The sequence below is a fragment of the Alosa pseudoharengus genome, unplaced genomic scaffold (genome assembly GCF_046254945.1).
Source record: "Alosa pseudoharengus isolate Yale_2024_CS ecotype anadromous, Long Island Sound unplaced genomic scaffold, YU_APseudo_1.1 YU_APseudo_1.1_scf_1, whole genome shotgun sequence".
NCBI lineage: Eukaryota > Metazoa > Chordata > Actinopteri > Clupeiformes > Clupeidae > Alosa > Alosa pseudoharengus.
The window spans coordinates 39,277,905-39,293,774 of NW_027468564.1; the positions used below are offsets into that span (position 1 = coordinate 39,277,905).

Genomic DNA, 15,870 nt, shown 5'->3' on the forward strand with positions numbered 1-15,870 from the left:
GGTATGGAACTGCCAGACAATAAAACCATGCAAATAAACATCCTCTGTGCTCCTTCCAGCAAATTGCAAAATTCCTGTTGCACTTCCCTAATGACACATTTGAAAACAATCTTTTTGAGACTTCATTAAAACTGGTGTTAAGGCAACTGGCCGATAATCATTTAAAACTGGGACGCCAGATACCTGTTGAGGTTTCTGGAGAAGCCGTGGGCCTATGAAACACCTGAAGGAAGGTGCCTGCTTGATAACTCCAGTGAAATGGTCTTAGAGGCTGTTCTGTTGGTGGGTTAGCTTGTTAAGTGCTTTGTGATTTGTTATTGATTTTGGCTTTGATAGTAAATAGGCTTGGTTGTTGATTGGCCGCTGTGTGAAATCCCCTACCTATAGCACTTGGATTTAATATCTCTCCTGTGTATATGAAAAAAAAATAAAACAGTAGGCTACCCATACTGGTACTACGAGTGAGGGGTTTCAATGCCCTGGAAATATAATGTGTAGACTGCAGTGACATGAAACAAACAAACAAACAAACAAAAAAACTTTGCAACACAAAGACAAATCCTGGTATTGTTGCTTGGCCCTGGCTCTGTATAAGGGGCCGTGCACACGACGCCGGTTTTTGTGAAACCGGTGAGGTTTTGTTTACGGTTACGCCTTGCGTGTACAGGACGCCGGCAGTTTAGGAGACTGAAACCAAAGTCCTTTTAGTGCACACGACGCCGGTTTTTGTGAAACCGGTGAGGTTTTGTTTACGGTTACGCCTTGCATGTACACGACGCCGGCAGTTTAGGAGACTGAAACCGATAGGTTTTGAAACCAGCTTCCGAAGTGGGAACTTCTGAAACCGCCAGCTAGACCGTGCCGTAGTGTTGACGAACTGACCGAAGTGTCGGTTAAATAACCCGGTTCGTGTCACTGAGCCGGGAGAATCGAGTGCCAAACGTCAAAAACCGACTAAGTGTTCCTAACATCCATTTTCACATATAGAGCAACACTGGCTTGATTGGCTGTGCTCGAGTGTTCTCGTCGCTACTCTTTCATCGTATCGCGTATTAGCGCCTCTACTGGAGTGGTAGTATAATCAGTCAAACTATGATGAGCCTGTATGGCTCTGGGCCTCATAACCGTGGCTGTCAAACGAGTCAAACAGTTCGCTAGGTTCTCCGGGCCTCGTAACCGTGGCTGCCACACGAGTCAAACAGTTCTCGGCAAGTTGTAATCAACCGATCACATAAGCCTTTCTAGTGCAAACTAGATGCTTATGTTCATGGACATTTTATCGATGGGAAAGTATTAGATCACATACCTACAAATACACATAGGCCTAATGTTATCTTAGTAGCCTAGTCATGTTAAATAAATGCTTAGAAGTGAATGACTGTAGGCTGCAGGCTGTCACAATGTAACCGTGCAACAACCGCTGTACCCTTTATCTGGTTCTCGGCAAGTTTGATTCATACCAGCCTTAGTGCATCGTAGCCTAGATTATTTATTCATGGCAATTCACACATTATCGATGGGGAAGTAGGCCTACATCTCATATTAGCCTACACGTCATATTATCTTAAAGTTATAAAGTTAAATGTTAGAGAAGTGAATGTTGCTTAGCCTCACGAAGACCGTGCCAGGCTGAGCAAGACCGTAGTCGAGGGTGAGTCTAATGTTATCAAACGGTCTAGGTTCTCGACAAGTTAGTTATTAACCAAGCCTTAGTATCGTAGATGATTGTGTTCAATTTACACATTATTGATGGGGAAGTAGCCTACATCACATACGCTTCAAATAGGCTACCTGGGTACTAGTTATAAAGTTAAATGTTGCTGGCTTCGTTTGTCACGAAGAGACCGCGCATCAGGCTACTTCGCCTACTAAACGAGACCGTAACCGAGGTATAGGCTATGAGTCTATGTAATCAAAACGGTTGTCTGGGTTCGCGGCAAGTTATTAATGTCTTGTTTTAGTGCATCGTAGATGCTTGTGTTCATGGCCATTCATATATCAATGGGGAAGTTCATCACATAGCCTACAAATACACCATGTTATCTTTGTAGTTAGAAAGTTAAATGTTAGAGAGGTGAATGTTGCTGGCTTCATAGTAGGTCCACGAAGTGACCGCGCGCCAGGCTACTGAAGGAGACCGTAACCGAGGGTATGAGTCTAATCAAGCGGGTGTTATCGCAAGTTTGAGTTATCAACCGATCGCAGAAACCTATTTATTTCTCGTGCATCTTAGGTGATTATGTAGCCTACATAGAGGTTCATAGGCTACATTACCGATGGATATACAATACAAATACACGTCATGTTATCTTGGTAGTTGTTAAATGAGATGTTTGTTGGTAGGCTGTTACGAGGACTGTACAACAGGTTAGAGACCGTAACCGTGCTAATGCATGAGTAATCAAACGGGTGTCTAGGTTCTTGGTAAGTTGAAAGCCTTTATGTTTCGTGCATCTTGGAATTGTTCATTGAAATTCATATCCTAAATTACAAAGGGGGGAAATATTATATGACATAGGCTATGTTATCTTGGTAGTTAAGTTAAATGTTAGAAGTGAATAGGCTATTGGTAGGCTCACGAGGAGACCGCGCGCACAGCTGACTACTGAACAAGACCGAATGTAGGCTAACCATGGGCAGTGCTTGAGTCTAGTGTAGGTCAATATGAGTGTGTATGTCAGCTAATTTCAGAGACATGGAGAGCATGACATTTGCAGCTTGAGGCTACATGTCTTGGAGCGATATGGCGGGGGAAGTAACGCGCGATATACCCCCCCCCGTCGCGGGAACCGGTGACCGAATCTATTAACTCGGTAGGCCAACCAACGACCGTCCGGTTGAACCGACTTGCTTGTAAGAGTCGGTTGTCCCATCACTACCGTGCCGTGTAGACGTGTGAAGCCGGCAATCCTATGACGACATAGCCAGCCCCACCCCTAACCCAGCCAGGGCACTCGACCTGACATGTTGCTTGTCAAAACAAACCGAACCATTTATTTATCATATTAAAATGTTTTTCTTTCCCCTGTCATGATTTATATGCCTATCAGCCTTAAGTGGCTAAGTTAGAAGCACACGTTAGCTTAACCTTGTTAAACATTAGCTTACTGCATGTTAGTGTTTTCTCCAGTGGTGCTCAGACCTAATGCAATGCGTAGGCTAAGCATTTGAAATTTCACATAGCAGTCACATACCTTGAAAATTAACTTTATTAGTTTAACTTAATTAGTCTCCTTATTTCATGCAACTGCTTAACCAGAGCACTTATTAGACATTCTCTGGCTTAACAAACTGTTTCAACAATGTTTTCTTCTACGCGATTCAGCGAAACTATCGTGAAGCTTCTGCACAGCGGCGCCATCGACTGGTCTGGCATATGCACTACAGCACACTTAGCCGGTTACACCTCTGTGTGTACACGCAAGGTTTTTTCTTGCCGGAGTCGTTAAAGGTGTGAAAGCGGTAAGATAAAATCCACCCGGCGGTTTCGTGTAAACGGCCCCTAAGTATATTAACATAATGAGGGGGGTCTGGCTTGGCAAGATGGTACAAAGGCTCAATCCTGTTCAACCGGTTGAAGAACTGTCATGAAGTTGTATATTACGCAATCGTTGAGAGGTAGTTAGGCAGGTAGGTATGTGTGGCATCTGAGTATTTAAGAAGGAAAGCTACATGTGATTGTGCAGAGCTCTTCTCAGACGGCATCTCTTCCTCTTGGTCTGTGTGTACTCCACAACAGCACACATTATTTTTTAAAGGTAGGTGAGTCTTCCTCTGTCTCTGTCTGTCCACCTGCCTGCCTGTACTGAAACAAAGTCAAGACATGTAATTGCTTATCAAAATGCACACTAACATGAAGATAGTAACGTGAGTAGCCTACACTCTAAAATGAGATGTATTAATCACATCCACTTTGGATATGGGAGCTTACCGACTGTGCATATTCAGTTTTAAATTGACGTGAAGTCATAATCCCATAGCCTACTTCGAATCTGTCCATTTCTTGTCCGAAGTCATCCATACATTTGCAGAGACGTCTGCACTATTGTCGAGCAGCATTTATCATTCACCTTTTATCATATCAGTCTCTTGATTCATTTGTAACGGAGGCATTGTTATGCCAGTCCCTCTACTATATTAGAAACTGCAGGTGTCAATCTACAGCTTCGTTACCATAGATAAATTGATATTGAGAAACTGCCTTTGAATCTTTCTTTCTCAACAGTGAGTTTTTAAATTATGAATCTACACACCTCAAGCACGTCTTGACTCTTTATAAACAAATACCGTAAACCTCAAAGCAAAAGTTACAAATTAACATTACAGTATCAAATTTGGTGGTTAATATGCTGATACGGGTTACGCGCGATTTATGCACGTATTTCCCCCAATGCCCATAATTCTGTGTGTGAATGCCGGTATGAGTGTAAACGTTGTAGTTATGTGTTGCTTAAAGAGTTTTCACTATTTCACAATATAGCCTCATATTGGGAAATATGCCACCGTGTGACACTGTAATGGGGAAAAAACATGAAGCCGTATCAGCATATTAAGCACCAAATTTGATACTGTAATTTGTGTAACCTAAATGTATTTAGAACTAGGCCTACTGCCGACATCAAGCAATATGCTGTTTCACCCAGTGCTCGCCTCGAAGTCGGCCGGTAGGCTACTCACCGGCACGCAGTACCCCGGCACTTCTACCTGCACTTTCCCTTGCGTACTTCATCTCGTACAGGAGTACACCAGAATGCTTTATTTACATGTTAAAATCACAAAATTTTCTTCTGGGGGAGATGCCCCCAGACCCCTCTACAGAGGTTTGTTTTGCAAATAGGTAACCTTTTTCAGCACTTCTCAATTTGCAGGTCTGCAATAGCACACTGTGATTCCTTACCAATATCTATTAGTATATTTTATTCACTGTAAAATTAAGAATATAATAGCCTATTTGATGTCTCGATACCAGTGTTCTTCGACATCAGAAAAAAATGCTGATATCGATACACCGTGGTATGATGCAAGTGAATGATGAGTACCGGCACCATTTTTCCCACTTCAAGCACTAGTTTCACTTTCACCTTGTAGTGGCGCTCGACCAACCTTAATACAGCCCTCTGGAGCGCGTAGCTGAAAAGGTGCTTAGTCCAGTGCTTAAGCCAGTGGCAGAATGCGCGCAAGAGTTGTATAGCCTACATAAGAATCACCTAGATTGGGTTTGCACCTCCCAAAACGTGTAACTCCCTCTATCGCGCAAAAAATGATGGGAGAATTCCTGCAGTTTGAAAAGCGCTTAGTTACACGTTTTTTTTTTTTTACTTACATAGCTTACGCACATGGGAGAATTCCTCCCATTGTGCACAGCACAATACCGTCAGGATATCCATGGTGGGAAATCCTCCCATCCCATTGCAAATGTATTTTGTGAATGTGAGAAAATATTTGTTTTGGCAACCACAGATTACTCTTTCTTTACTGCTCAATTTAGCAACAAAGATCATCATGCATTTTACAACAGCAACATTGTGAAAGAATGAGAATAGAGACTCACACCAACACACACACACAAACACAAATACTCAATCTCTCTCTCTCTATCTCTCTCTCTAATTCTCTTTGGACTTTAATGTGGGGTTCTGTTTGGTGTTTCCATCACATCTGTATTTTCTCTAAGTAGGCTAATCTGTGTCCACTCCTTTGCAGAATAGCCATGGCGAGCTACACAGTGACGACACACACAGGAACCCGCCTCTTTTCTGGCACCACAAGCTACATTTACATCCAGCTGCGTGGTGCTGATGCTGAGAGCCAGGAGGAGAATCTACACAAGCGCTTTTTCTCTCATGACTTTTGCAATGGATCGGTAAGTGCATTTAAAGCAACAGAAAAACAGAAAATCCAGAGGCATGATTTTAAAGATGTCCCCATATAGTGTCACACTGTAGCTATCTGGATGCTAGCTGTTAGCCGCAACAACTAACTGGGTACAGATTTTGTTTGTTCATTTTGAGAGAATGAAATAAATACATTTTCTGAAATATTTTTTTTTAAATTGTGAATTTCAAGCAATATCAACCAATGTGAAGTTATTATGACCGCCGTGCAGCGAAGCGACGGTCATATAGGTTTAGTCAGAATTTTTTAATTTTTTTTTCGCATTCCCAAATTTCCGTCAATGATTCCCGGGACACTGAAAGACCGGGGTACACGAAACTTGGTGGGCATGTAACCCCACATGGATAGCATGGAACCATCGTTTTTCGTTTTGATCTGTAGCCCCCACCCCGCTGGACTGGACCCCCCAGAGGAGGGTAGGGAAGACATAGTTTTCTGTGAATATCTCGAGAACCGTAGGGTTTAGGAGGACCATTTTTTTTGTATGTTGATCTCAAGGGGCCATGTCAACCCATTCCATAACCACTCATTTCATGTATAGTGCCACCTAGTTAAACACAAAAAAGTAAAAATGAGGTGTTGTAATCGCAGGTATCTGTGACCTAACATAGTCAAAACTGCACGAAATTGGAAGTGTAGGATCATTATGACAAGTTTCGTGGAATTCCGTTCATGGGGGGCCAAATGTTACTATACACCAACTGGCCTGTAGGTGGCCGGAGACAGTTTTCTGTGAATATCTCGAGAACCGTAGGGCCTAGGAGGTCCACCTTTTTTATGTATGTTGGTCTTAAGGGGGCATGTCAACCCATCCCATTACCACTTATTTCATGTATAGCGCCACCTAGTTAAAAATTAAAAAGTAAAACATTTTCATCACAATATCTCTGGCTGACAAGGTCAAAACTGCACAAAATTGTAAGGTGTAGGATCATTATGACACCCTCCGAATGCATGCCAAGTTTTGTGTACTTTCGTTCATGGGGGGCCTTACAATAAAATAATGTATGTGTACATTTAGTGACGTACACCAACAAGGATTCCCGGGACACTGAAAGACCGGGGTACACAAAACTTGGTGGGCATGCAACCCCACATGAATAGCATGGAACCGTCATTTTTCGTTTTGATCTGTAGCCCCCCCGCTGGACTGGACCCCCCGAAAGGAGGGTAGGGCAGACACAGTTCTCTGTGAATATCTTGAGAACTGTAGGGACTAGGATGACCATTTTTTTCCGTATGTTTGCCTCCAGGGGTCATGTTAACCCATTTCATGTGCACACATGTGCACAAACAGATCCACACACACACACATACATTCACAGTAATCATACGTATGACACATACTCACACAGTAGACATAGGTACGCTTGCATGCACAGGCACATACGCAGGCACACACACAAGCACACACACACACACACACACACACACACACACATAACATAAACATGTACATGCACACATGCACACAATTCAAGAATTTCTCAGAATTATGAACAGGCAAGATGGAGGGGGGGTTGTATAAAATGAATTTTACATGTGAAATCTATGAACTAATCATGTTTTGGTGCTTGTTGTCTAGCAGATATCAGTGAGAATTGAGTGTGGATAATGCAATTTAGTGAGACAGTTAGAACCATATAGGCCTTTCAGCGTGATTTATTTTTGTGGAAAAAATGTGCTGGACTGGGCGGCGGTCATATTTTGATTTTGATCTAGTTTTGATTAGATTAATTCTGCCTAATCAAAAAATCCATGGTTTATTGTTTATCTGTATCTGTGTATGTGTTTTTGCAAGCAAACTCATAAATCAAACTTAATATATTTACTTCAAAACTCCATCTCCATATGTTTATACAGGAGCGGACATTTACATTGGAGTGTGAAGCGTCCCTAGGCGAACTCATCTATTTAAAGCTCCGCACCCAGGCATTTTTGGGCCTTGACAACCAATGGTTTTGTGATAAGATCACTGTGAAGACCCCTGAGGGGGATGCCATTTTGTTTCCTTGTTACCGCTGGCTTGGCAGCGGTGAGACTGTTGTGTTAAGACCTGCCAAAGGTAGGCACTCCTGTTTCAGGGCATGGCCTCAATTCACATATTACTGGTGCACCTGAAAGTTCAGTGGTGAAATCTTGGAAATGTTCTGTGTAAACACATTTTATATACTTTATTTGATTCCACTTTACTAGTCAAGTTACATTAGGAATCAAATCTTCTGAATAATCCAGTAGATTAAAGCAGTTCTATCTATCTATCATGAGTTTACAGATTCAGGGGTACACACACACACACACACACACACACACACACAGACACACATTTTGTGTGTTACACACGTTGGTGTATTGTTTGGAAGAAAACAGACTTCTGTATAAAAACAAAAAGAAGGGGGGAAAAGCACAATAGTGAGTCCTTACTCTTTCTGGCTCTAGTCTATGTCATTCACACACATGTAACACCTTCATTCAGTCAAAATTTGGACAAAGCAGTCAGTCAGTTAATATTGACCTGTATACTGAGATTACATTTCTATTTCAGCTTCGCTTGTGTTCCAGGACACCAACCCAGTTGCCCAAAAGACAAGGGAGAGTCAGCTAGAAGGACGACAGAAGTTAATTAGGTATGTGGGCAACACACCAAAACTAACTGTGTGTGACAGCAAAGTGTCTAAGTTAAAATACCCTTTGCATTTCTCCTGTATATTCTTTTTACAGGTGGAGTGTGTATGCTGAAAGCCTGCCCCGGATTAGCAATTATGAATCTGCCCTTCTTCTGCCAGAGGAACTCCAATTCTCTTTCTCGAAGGAAACAGAGTTATCTTATACGGCAGGAAAGCAGTAAGTGTCTAAGTGTTTTTTTTTACCTTTTCTATATTTTTATATTTTTCTTACATTCTCATTGTGGATGGGTGTGCTGCCTCCTTCAACATTAGTAATAATATATATTTTATAACTACAAAGACGCTCACAATTGTCAATTGTAATTATGGATCATTATTGTTTGTGTGTGTGTGTGTGTGTATGTATAGGTTAATTTATCTGAAGCTCAATGGATTAGCTGACAACAGAGAATCCTGGGAAAGCATCGACCAGCTGCATATGGTCCTTTGTGACATCACAAACAAAACCATTGGTACTCGTCGTTATTCAGAATTGCATAATGAGAACATAGCACTGGCTGTAGGCCTACCTGTTTCAAATGTTCTGACATGGAATGCATTGCAGAATACGTTGAGGACCACTGGGACGAGGACGAGTTCTTTGGCTACCAGTTCCTGAATGGCCTAAACCCCATGCTGATCCAGCGCTGCTCAAAGCTACCCGAGAATTTCCTCGTCACAGAGGAGATGGTCAAAGGCCTTCTAGGAGAAACCACCTTGGAGGCGGAGATAGCGGTAGGCAACGCATTGGTCAACAGTCTTGCTTAGGAAAGAATCAGTAGATTTGAGCACAGTATAGCCTTGTGCAAATTAACTGAGAATACTATCTAATTACATTTAATTTGCTGAAAAGCCCATTGATAGGAAACATTTCTCTTTCTTTAAAATGTACAGGCCATGAATAAAAAGAACATTGGTCCAATATTCATTAAAGTTGGTGGAAAGGTAGCATGGCCCAATAAAGACCCCATTATACTTTGGACTGGACTGATTGAAGTGTAGCTTCAATCATGAATTGAAGATCAACACAAATATGTTTTTTTTTCATCTGTGTGAAGTTAGTTCATGTTATGTCTGATGCTAAACTCTTTTCTGTCTATGTATTGTTTGCCCTCCACTTCACCTAAACCACTCAGAAAGGGAACATCTTCCTGTGTGACTACAAGATCTTGGATGGGCTTGTGGGAAATGTAGTTGCTGGCAGGCAGCAGTACCTCACCGCTCCCCTGGTCCTGCTCTACTGCAACCCTCAGGGTCTGATGCTGCCCATAGCCATACAGGTAAACACATTACACTTTTGAAATGTAGCAAAATAAAAAGAAAATGTATCATTTCAAAATGTTGTGATGTTTTTCTAGTGACCAAAATGGAGGAATGCATACATGCACTAGAAATAGAAGTGGACACTGATTTAAATTGTTTAGGAGAAACTGAGCTCAGTTATATTTAGGCAAGACCAACAAAACATCTTATTTTTCAATTTATCTTTTCCTCTGGGACACACTTATGCTAGGGGGCCTGTCTCACACTTCAGGAGCCTAAATAACTAAACATGCCACAGTGATTATCATACACATCTGGCTTCATGACCTGAGGGGTATTTCACAAAGGCAGAAATCCAAGATAAGTGATAAAGCAAGGCTTGACATATACGTTGTCTAGTCATCCTATAGCTCAACTAATTTCATTAACACCAATCCAGGATGAGTAGGAGCGACTATGTTAAGCCAGGTGCCAAATAATTCAGATGCTAATTCAAGCGTCATTCAGACAAAGTGAACAACCGCTTTTGATATAGACTAACAAGTAAAGTTCTCCTTTTTTGAATGGGGAAACATGGCTTCATATTGTCATATTAAGGCATAATATTATCATATTAATTCATATTGTCTTAATAACCGAGTTTGTTGAAAAAATTGCCCTGCATTTGCAATCATCTACTACAGTAGGCTATATATCAACAAAAGAAGCAAACAATGAGTATGTTAATAATTATAAGGCTATCACAATTAAAGTAACTAGATGTACCGCAGAGCGGTACAAAATATGACCGCCGCCCAGTCCAGCACATTTTTTCCACAAAAATAAATCACGCTGAAAGGCCTATATGATTCTAACTGTCTCACTAAATTGCATTATCCACACTCAATTCTCACTCAAGTACCAAAACATGATTAGTTCATAGATTTCACATGTAAAATTCATTTTATACAACCCCACCTCCATCTTGCCTGTTCATAATTCTGAGAAATTCTTGAATTGTGTGCATGTGTGCATGTACATGTTTATGTTATGTGTGTGTGTGTGTGTGTGTGTGTGTGTGTGTGTGTGTGTGTGTGTGTGTGTGTGTGTGCTTGTGTGTGTTCCTGCGTATGTGCCTGTGCATGCAAGCGTACATATGTCTACTGTGTGAGTATGTGTCATACGTATGATTACTGTGAATGTATGTGTGTGTGTGTGTGTGTATCTGTTTGTGCACATGTGTGCACATGAAATGGGTTAACATGACCCCTTGAGATCAACATACAAAAAAAAAATGGTCCTCCTAAACCCTACGGTTTTCGAGATATTCCCAGAAAACTGTGTCTGCCCTACCCTCCTTTCGGGGGGTCCAGTCCAGCGGGGGGGCTACAGATCAAAACGAAAAACGATGGTTCCATGCTATCCATGTGGGGTTACATGCCCACCAAGTTTCGTGTACCCCGGTCTTTCAGTGTCCCGGGACTCATTGACGAAAATTTGGGCATGCGAAAAAAAAAAAAAGAAAAAAAAAAAAATCTGACTAAACCTATATGACCGCCGCTTCGCTGCGCGGCGGTCATAATTACCATTAGAATTAACTTGCTGAACAGCTTGGCTGTTAGCCTAGTCGGGAGCAGGCTAGGTGCAGAGAATAAATCCCCATGGTAACTTATGTGCCACCTCTTGTCTTTTGTGAAACCAAGTCAATGCTAAATTCATCCAGGATAGTCAAAAATCCCAGCTTAATCCCTTTTCTAGGTTTTGTGAAATACCCCTGTTAGTTTAGAGTTTAAAACAGTTTTTTGCACTGTGTATAAATGTCAACCTGTTCTAGTTTCATGGATTTGTCATTTCTCCACAGTTAGGGCAAAACGCTGGACCCCATCAAAACCCCATCTTCCTGCCCACCGACCCCAAGCATGACTGGCTGCTGGCTAAGATCTTTGTGCGGGCCGCAGAGTTCAGCATGCAAGCGCTCGACTCTCACCTGCTGAGAACTCACATGCTGTCTGAGGTGTTTGCCATGGCAACGTTGCGGAACCTCCCATCCCCGCACCCTCTTTTCAAGGTATTGAATCTGCGGGTGTAATCTCACATGCATTAGCTGGTGTGAGGCCTATTACCAAACAATTCAGTGTTCCAGGAAGAACAAAAAATATCCAAGAATGATTAGAAAAATAGAGCATCACATGGGCTGATCATTTGAATTTGGAGATGCTGTCTATACTGTCTGAATCTATCTATCTAATTAGTTCCAAGTATATTATTATTTTAATTTGTCTTTAGGAACTGTCCGTATACCACATGCTGAATTTTCTCTTTACTGTTTTCCTTGTAGCTCCTCATTCCCCACACCCGCTACACACTCCACATCAACATCCTGGCAAGAAGTGGCTTGATTTCCGACGATGGATCCATTACCTTGGTACTCATACAGCTTTACATAATGAAACCGTAAAAAATGGATGTTGATATGATCCCTACTGTCAGGTAATGAGTAAGGAGTTACTAGGTTTCCATCCGACAGCAGCAATATTATAGAGATATACTATACAAGTATATTTGTATACAAGGACCATTTTAATTTGATTATGATTTCAGATAAACTGTGGTATTTTATACTTTATCCTTATAAATTCATTTTGTATAATCCTAGTATGCCGGCATTGGTGGAGAGTCATTGCCTGAGTTGCTGAAGCGTGGAACCTCCTCCCTGACCTACAGCTCCCTCTGTCTGCCTGAGAACATCTCTGAGAGAGGCCTGGAGGACGTCCCCAACTACTACTACAGAGATGATGGCACACAACTGTGGAACATCATCAACAAGTATGCTTACCGTTTGAGTCAGAGTAGGGTTGCCAATTGTACCCCCCCCCCCCCCCCTCTTTATTTGTGTGTGTGTGTGTGTGCGTGTTTAAAAAAGAGTCAAACTATTTAAATATGATTTCACTGTTCACTTTCACAATGACTTCATGTATACAGACAACTATATAAGACACTGAATCATGTGGTCATTTGCAGGTATGTAACAGGAGTCTTGCAACATTACTACACATCTGATGAGCATGTGCAGAAGGACACAGAACTGCAGAGCTGGATCAGAGAGATCTTCACCAATGGATTCCTGGAAAGGAGCAGCACAGGTGTGTGCAGTAATACTGTCTTTTAGGAATAAAAAAAATAATTACCAATAAAAAAGACCAAACTCTAAAATATATTTTCAAATATATTTTAGTAAATGTCACCCAACACTTTCATGGGAAAAACTGGGGAATTTTTATGGTATTTCATGAGGAATTTAGAATGTCAGAACACACACGGATCAATGGCCGCCAATTCCTTGTGCTGTCATGACTGCATGGTTTTCAGTTCATTTTGTCGTCATCTGATGTTTCACAGATGTGAATGCACTTTTATGCTGATGGAGTTGTTTTGTGTTTTGTGCAGATTTTTTTTTTACATGTCAATGTCTTATTCCTCCACAGGCGTACCTGAGTCTTTTCAGACAGTGAGCGATCTCATCAAGTTTGTTACCATGGTGATCTTCACTGCATCCGCTCAACATGCTGCTGTCAACAATGGACAGGTAAACTTTTAAAAAAGGGTCTGTGTATCTATTTGGTTCAGATTCTAAAAAGAGATCGATCCAGGGCAGGATTGTGACATTTAATGAATCAACATTATGCGAAGATGCTCTACACATAAGCTCAGAGGCCACAATGGAAATTCTAAAACGGATTGTTCCGGTCCTTGATTATGATTGGCTGAATCGCGTTTGATGCCGTTGTAAAATCCAGCACCAACATACACCATGACCGAATTTTGTTCTATTCTTTCACACAAACTCGCGTCACAGACCTACGTCACCGTCCATTTGGAGGTGCAAACAATTTTTGGTTATTTAGCCATCAGTTAACTTTAGGAGTGATTAACGTCAAATAATGTAGACTGGAGTAACTCAACATTTGACATGTTTAGTGTTCTAAAGACGTCAAATAGCCCGTTATCGTTACCAAATTGATAGCCAAGGAGCCAAAAGTGAACACGCATGTATGGCTATAAAAACTGTGCCTTCATTTTCATTAGATAGATAGATAGATAGATACTTTTTTGATCCCCAAGGGGAAATTCTAGAACAGCTTTATTAGAATATAATATATTAATTAGAACAGCTAAGGGGGGTTTTAGGCACTCTGCTTGCGTGTCGTGACTAACAACGCTACTACAGTAAGCTTTTCTAAAGTCAGTGTAACCTACGGCCTCTAGGGGCTTACTGCTGAAATGGAAAACCTCCCTTTATGCTTCCTGACCACTCTCCAAACCAAGCAATGTTATTTTATGAATCAACATTATGCAAAGATGATCAACACCTTAGTCCATAACACATGAGCTCAGAGACCCCAATGGGCAAAGGAAAACCTCCCTACCATAAACACAGGCCATACACACTGTCCATGTTATAACTTAGGATAGTGGTGCACTGGACTTCCTTGTATAAATATCCTTAAATATCTGACCCAAATGTGACATGTACGCCTCATTTGGACTTTGGCGGACAGGTAATTTAACAACGTCCACATTCCATTTTTCTTTTTTTAACTCGTGTCTAAACGCTCTTGCGTCCAATTGCCCCATGCAGTTTGACTTTGGCGGCTGGATGCCCAACTACCCCACTGCCCTCAGAAAGCCCCCTCCCAAGGAGAAAGGCCAGACCACAATGGACACCATTCTGGAGACTTTACCTGATATAGGTACGACAGTGAATGCCATGGCTGGCCAGAGCCTGCTGAGCCAAACATTTTCAGATCAGGTGAGTTTTTGTTCATAATCAAACTGCATGTTTTCACTGAAACTGCAAATTCAATTTAACAAAAGTGAAAAAAATCCATCTTTTTAAAATTCTGAATATCTTTCTTGTGTGTTCCATTTTATTATACTGCTTGACGGTGTTTTCCATTGTCTTATTGTTACATGATAACAAAAACAAACTATGTTAATTATGTTCCAAGAAAATCTTTATTCATGTCAGACATTTTGCAAACTGTTGCCTTAGTGCCATATAGTGTTGCTGCTGGGACTGATATAATATTAACTATTGCCTACATTTTTATGTCTGTTGCTTTTTATGTCATACATGTCATTATCAACTTTTTTATTAGTAACTTTTTTTTTGTTTTACACCACACTCTAAACATTTCAGCACATATTGGGAAGTTTCCCAGAAGATCTGTTTGATGAAGAAGTCCCTTGCAAGATCATTGCAGATTTTCAGAAGGATCTGAGAGAGCTCTCTGATCTTATTGAGGAGCGGAACAAGAAGCAGGAGTTTCCGTACACCTCTCTGAGCCCCCGAAATGTGGAAAATAGTGTTGCCATTTAAAAAGATGTATTTTTTATAACTGTAATAGCCTTATCAATACATAGTAAGTGAATACCAAATCATAAGTACATATAACTGAAGACCAAAGTAAATATAACTGAAAGTGAGGTCATGGATAAAGCCGTTCAATGCCTTTCAAAATGAAAAGCTTGTATGCATAATATGCCTTATCATATAATGTGGTTACACATGAATATTGTGAAGAATTTTGGGAAGATGTCCTAGAGTGACTATGATTTGTCTTTGTGCTGCTTGTGTTGATACAAGTCACTGCGTAAGGATTGTGTAAAGTGATGCAAGTGGTGTGTGTGTAATGTACACCGTTGAAGTTGGTCAAGTAAAGGCGTGTGTGTGTGTGCTAACCTGAGAGTGGACATTCTTTATTATGCATGAGAAGGATTACTAATATGTGTGGAGAGATTATACTGAGATTCCGATGTATACTGTAAACTAGATGTACCGCAGAGCGGTACAAAATATGACCGCCGCCCAGTCCAGCACATTTTTTCCACAAAAAGAAATCACGCTGAAAGGCCTATATGATTCTAACTGTCTCACTAAATTGCATTATCCACACTCAATTCTCACTGGTATCTGCTAGACAACAAGTACCAAAACATGATTAGTTCATAGATTTCACATGTAAAATTAATTTTATACAACCCCACCTCCATCTTGCCTGTTCAT

General features: G+C 41.1%; 1 protein-coding gene across 1 annotated transcript; it reads left to right on the forward strand.

The window, feature by feature from the left end:
* Positions 1-7,746: 7,746 nt before the first annotated feature.
* On the forward strand, positions 7,747-15,545 carry LOC143118865 (polyunsaturated fatty acid lipoxygenase ALOX15B-like). The gene is made up of 13 exons (XM_076279993.1): positions 7,747-7,960; positions 8,441-8,522; positions 8,617-8,739; positions 8,931-9,034; positions 9,127-9,296; positions 9,698-9,841; positions 11,665-11,871; positions 12,142-12,228; positions 12,460-12,629; positions 12,825-12,946; positions 13,289-13,389; positions 14,443-14,613; positions 15,004-15,545. Exons 1-13 carry the CDS (start codon positions 7,747-7,749, stop codon positions 15,181-15,183), a joined length of 1,875 nt encoding a protein of 624 aa, XP_076136108.1. The 3' UTR covers positions 15,184-15,545.
* Positions 15,546-15,870: the final 325 nt, after the last annotated feature.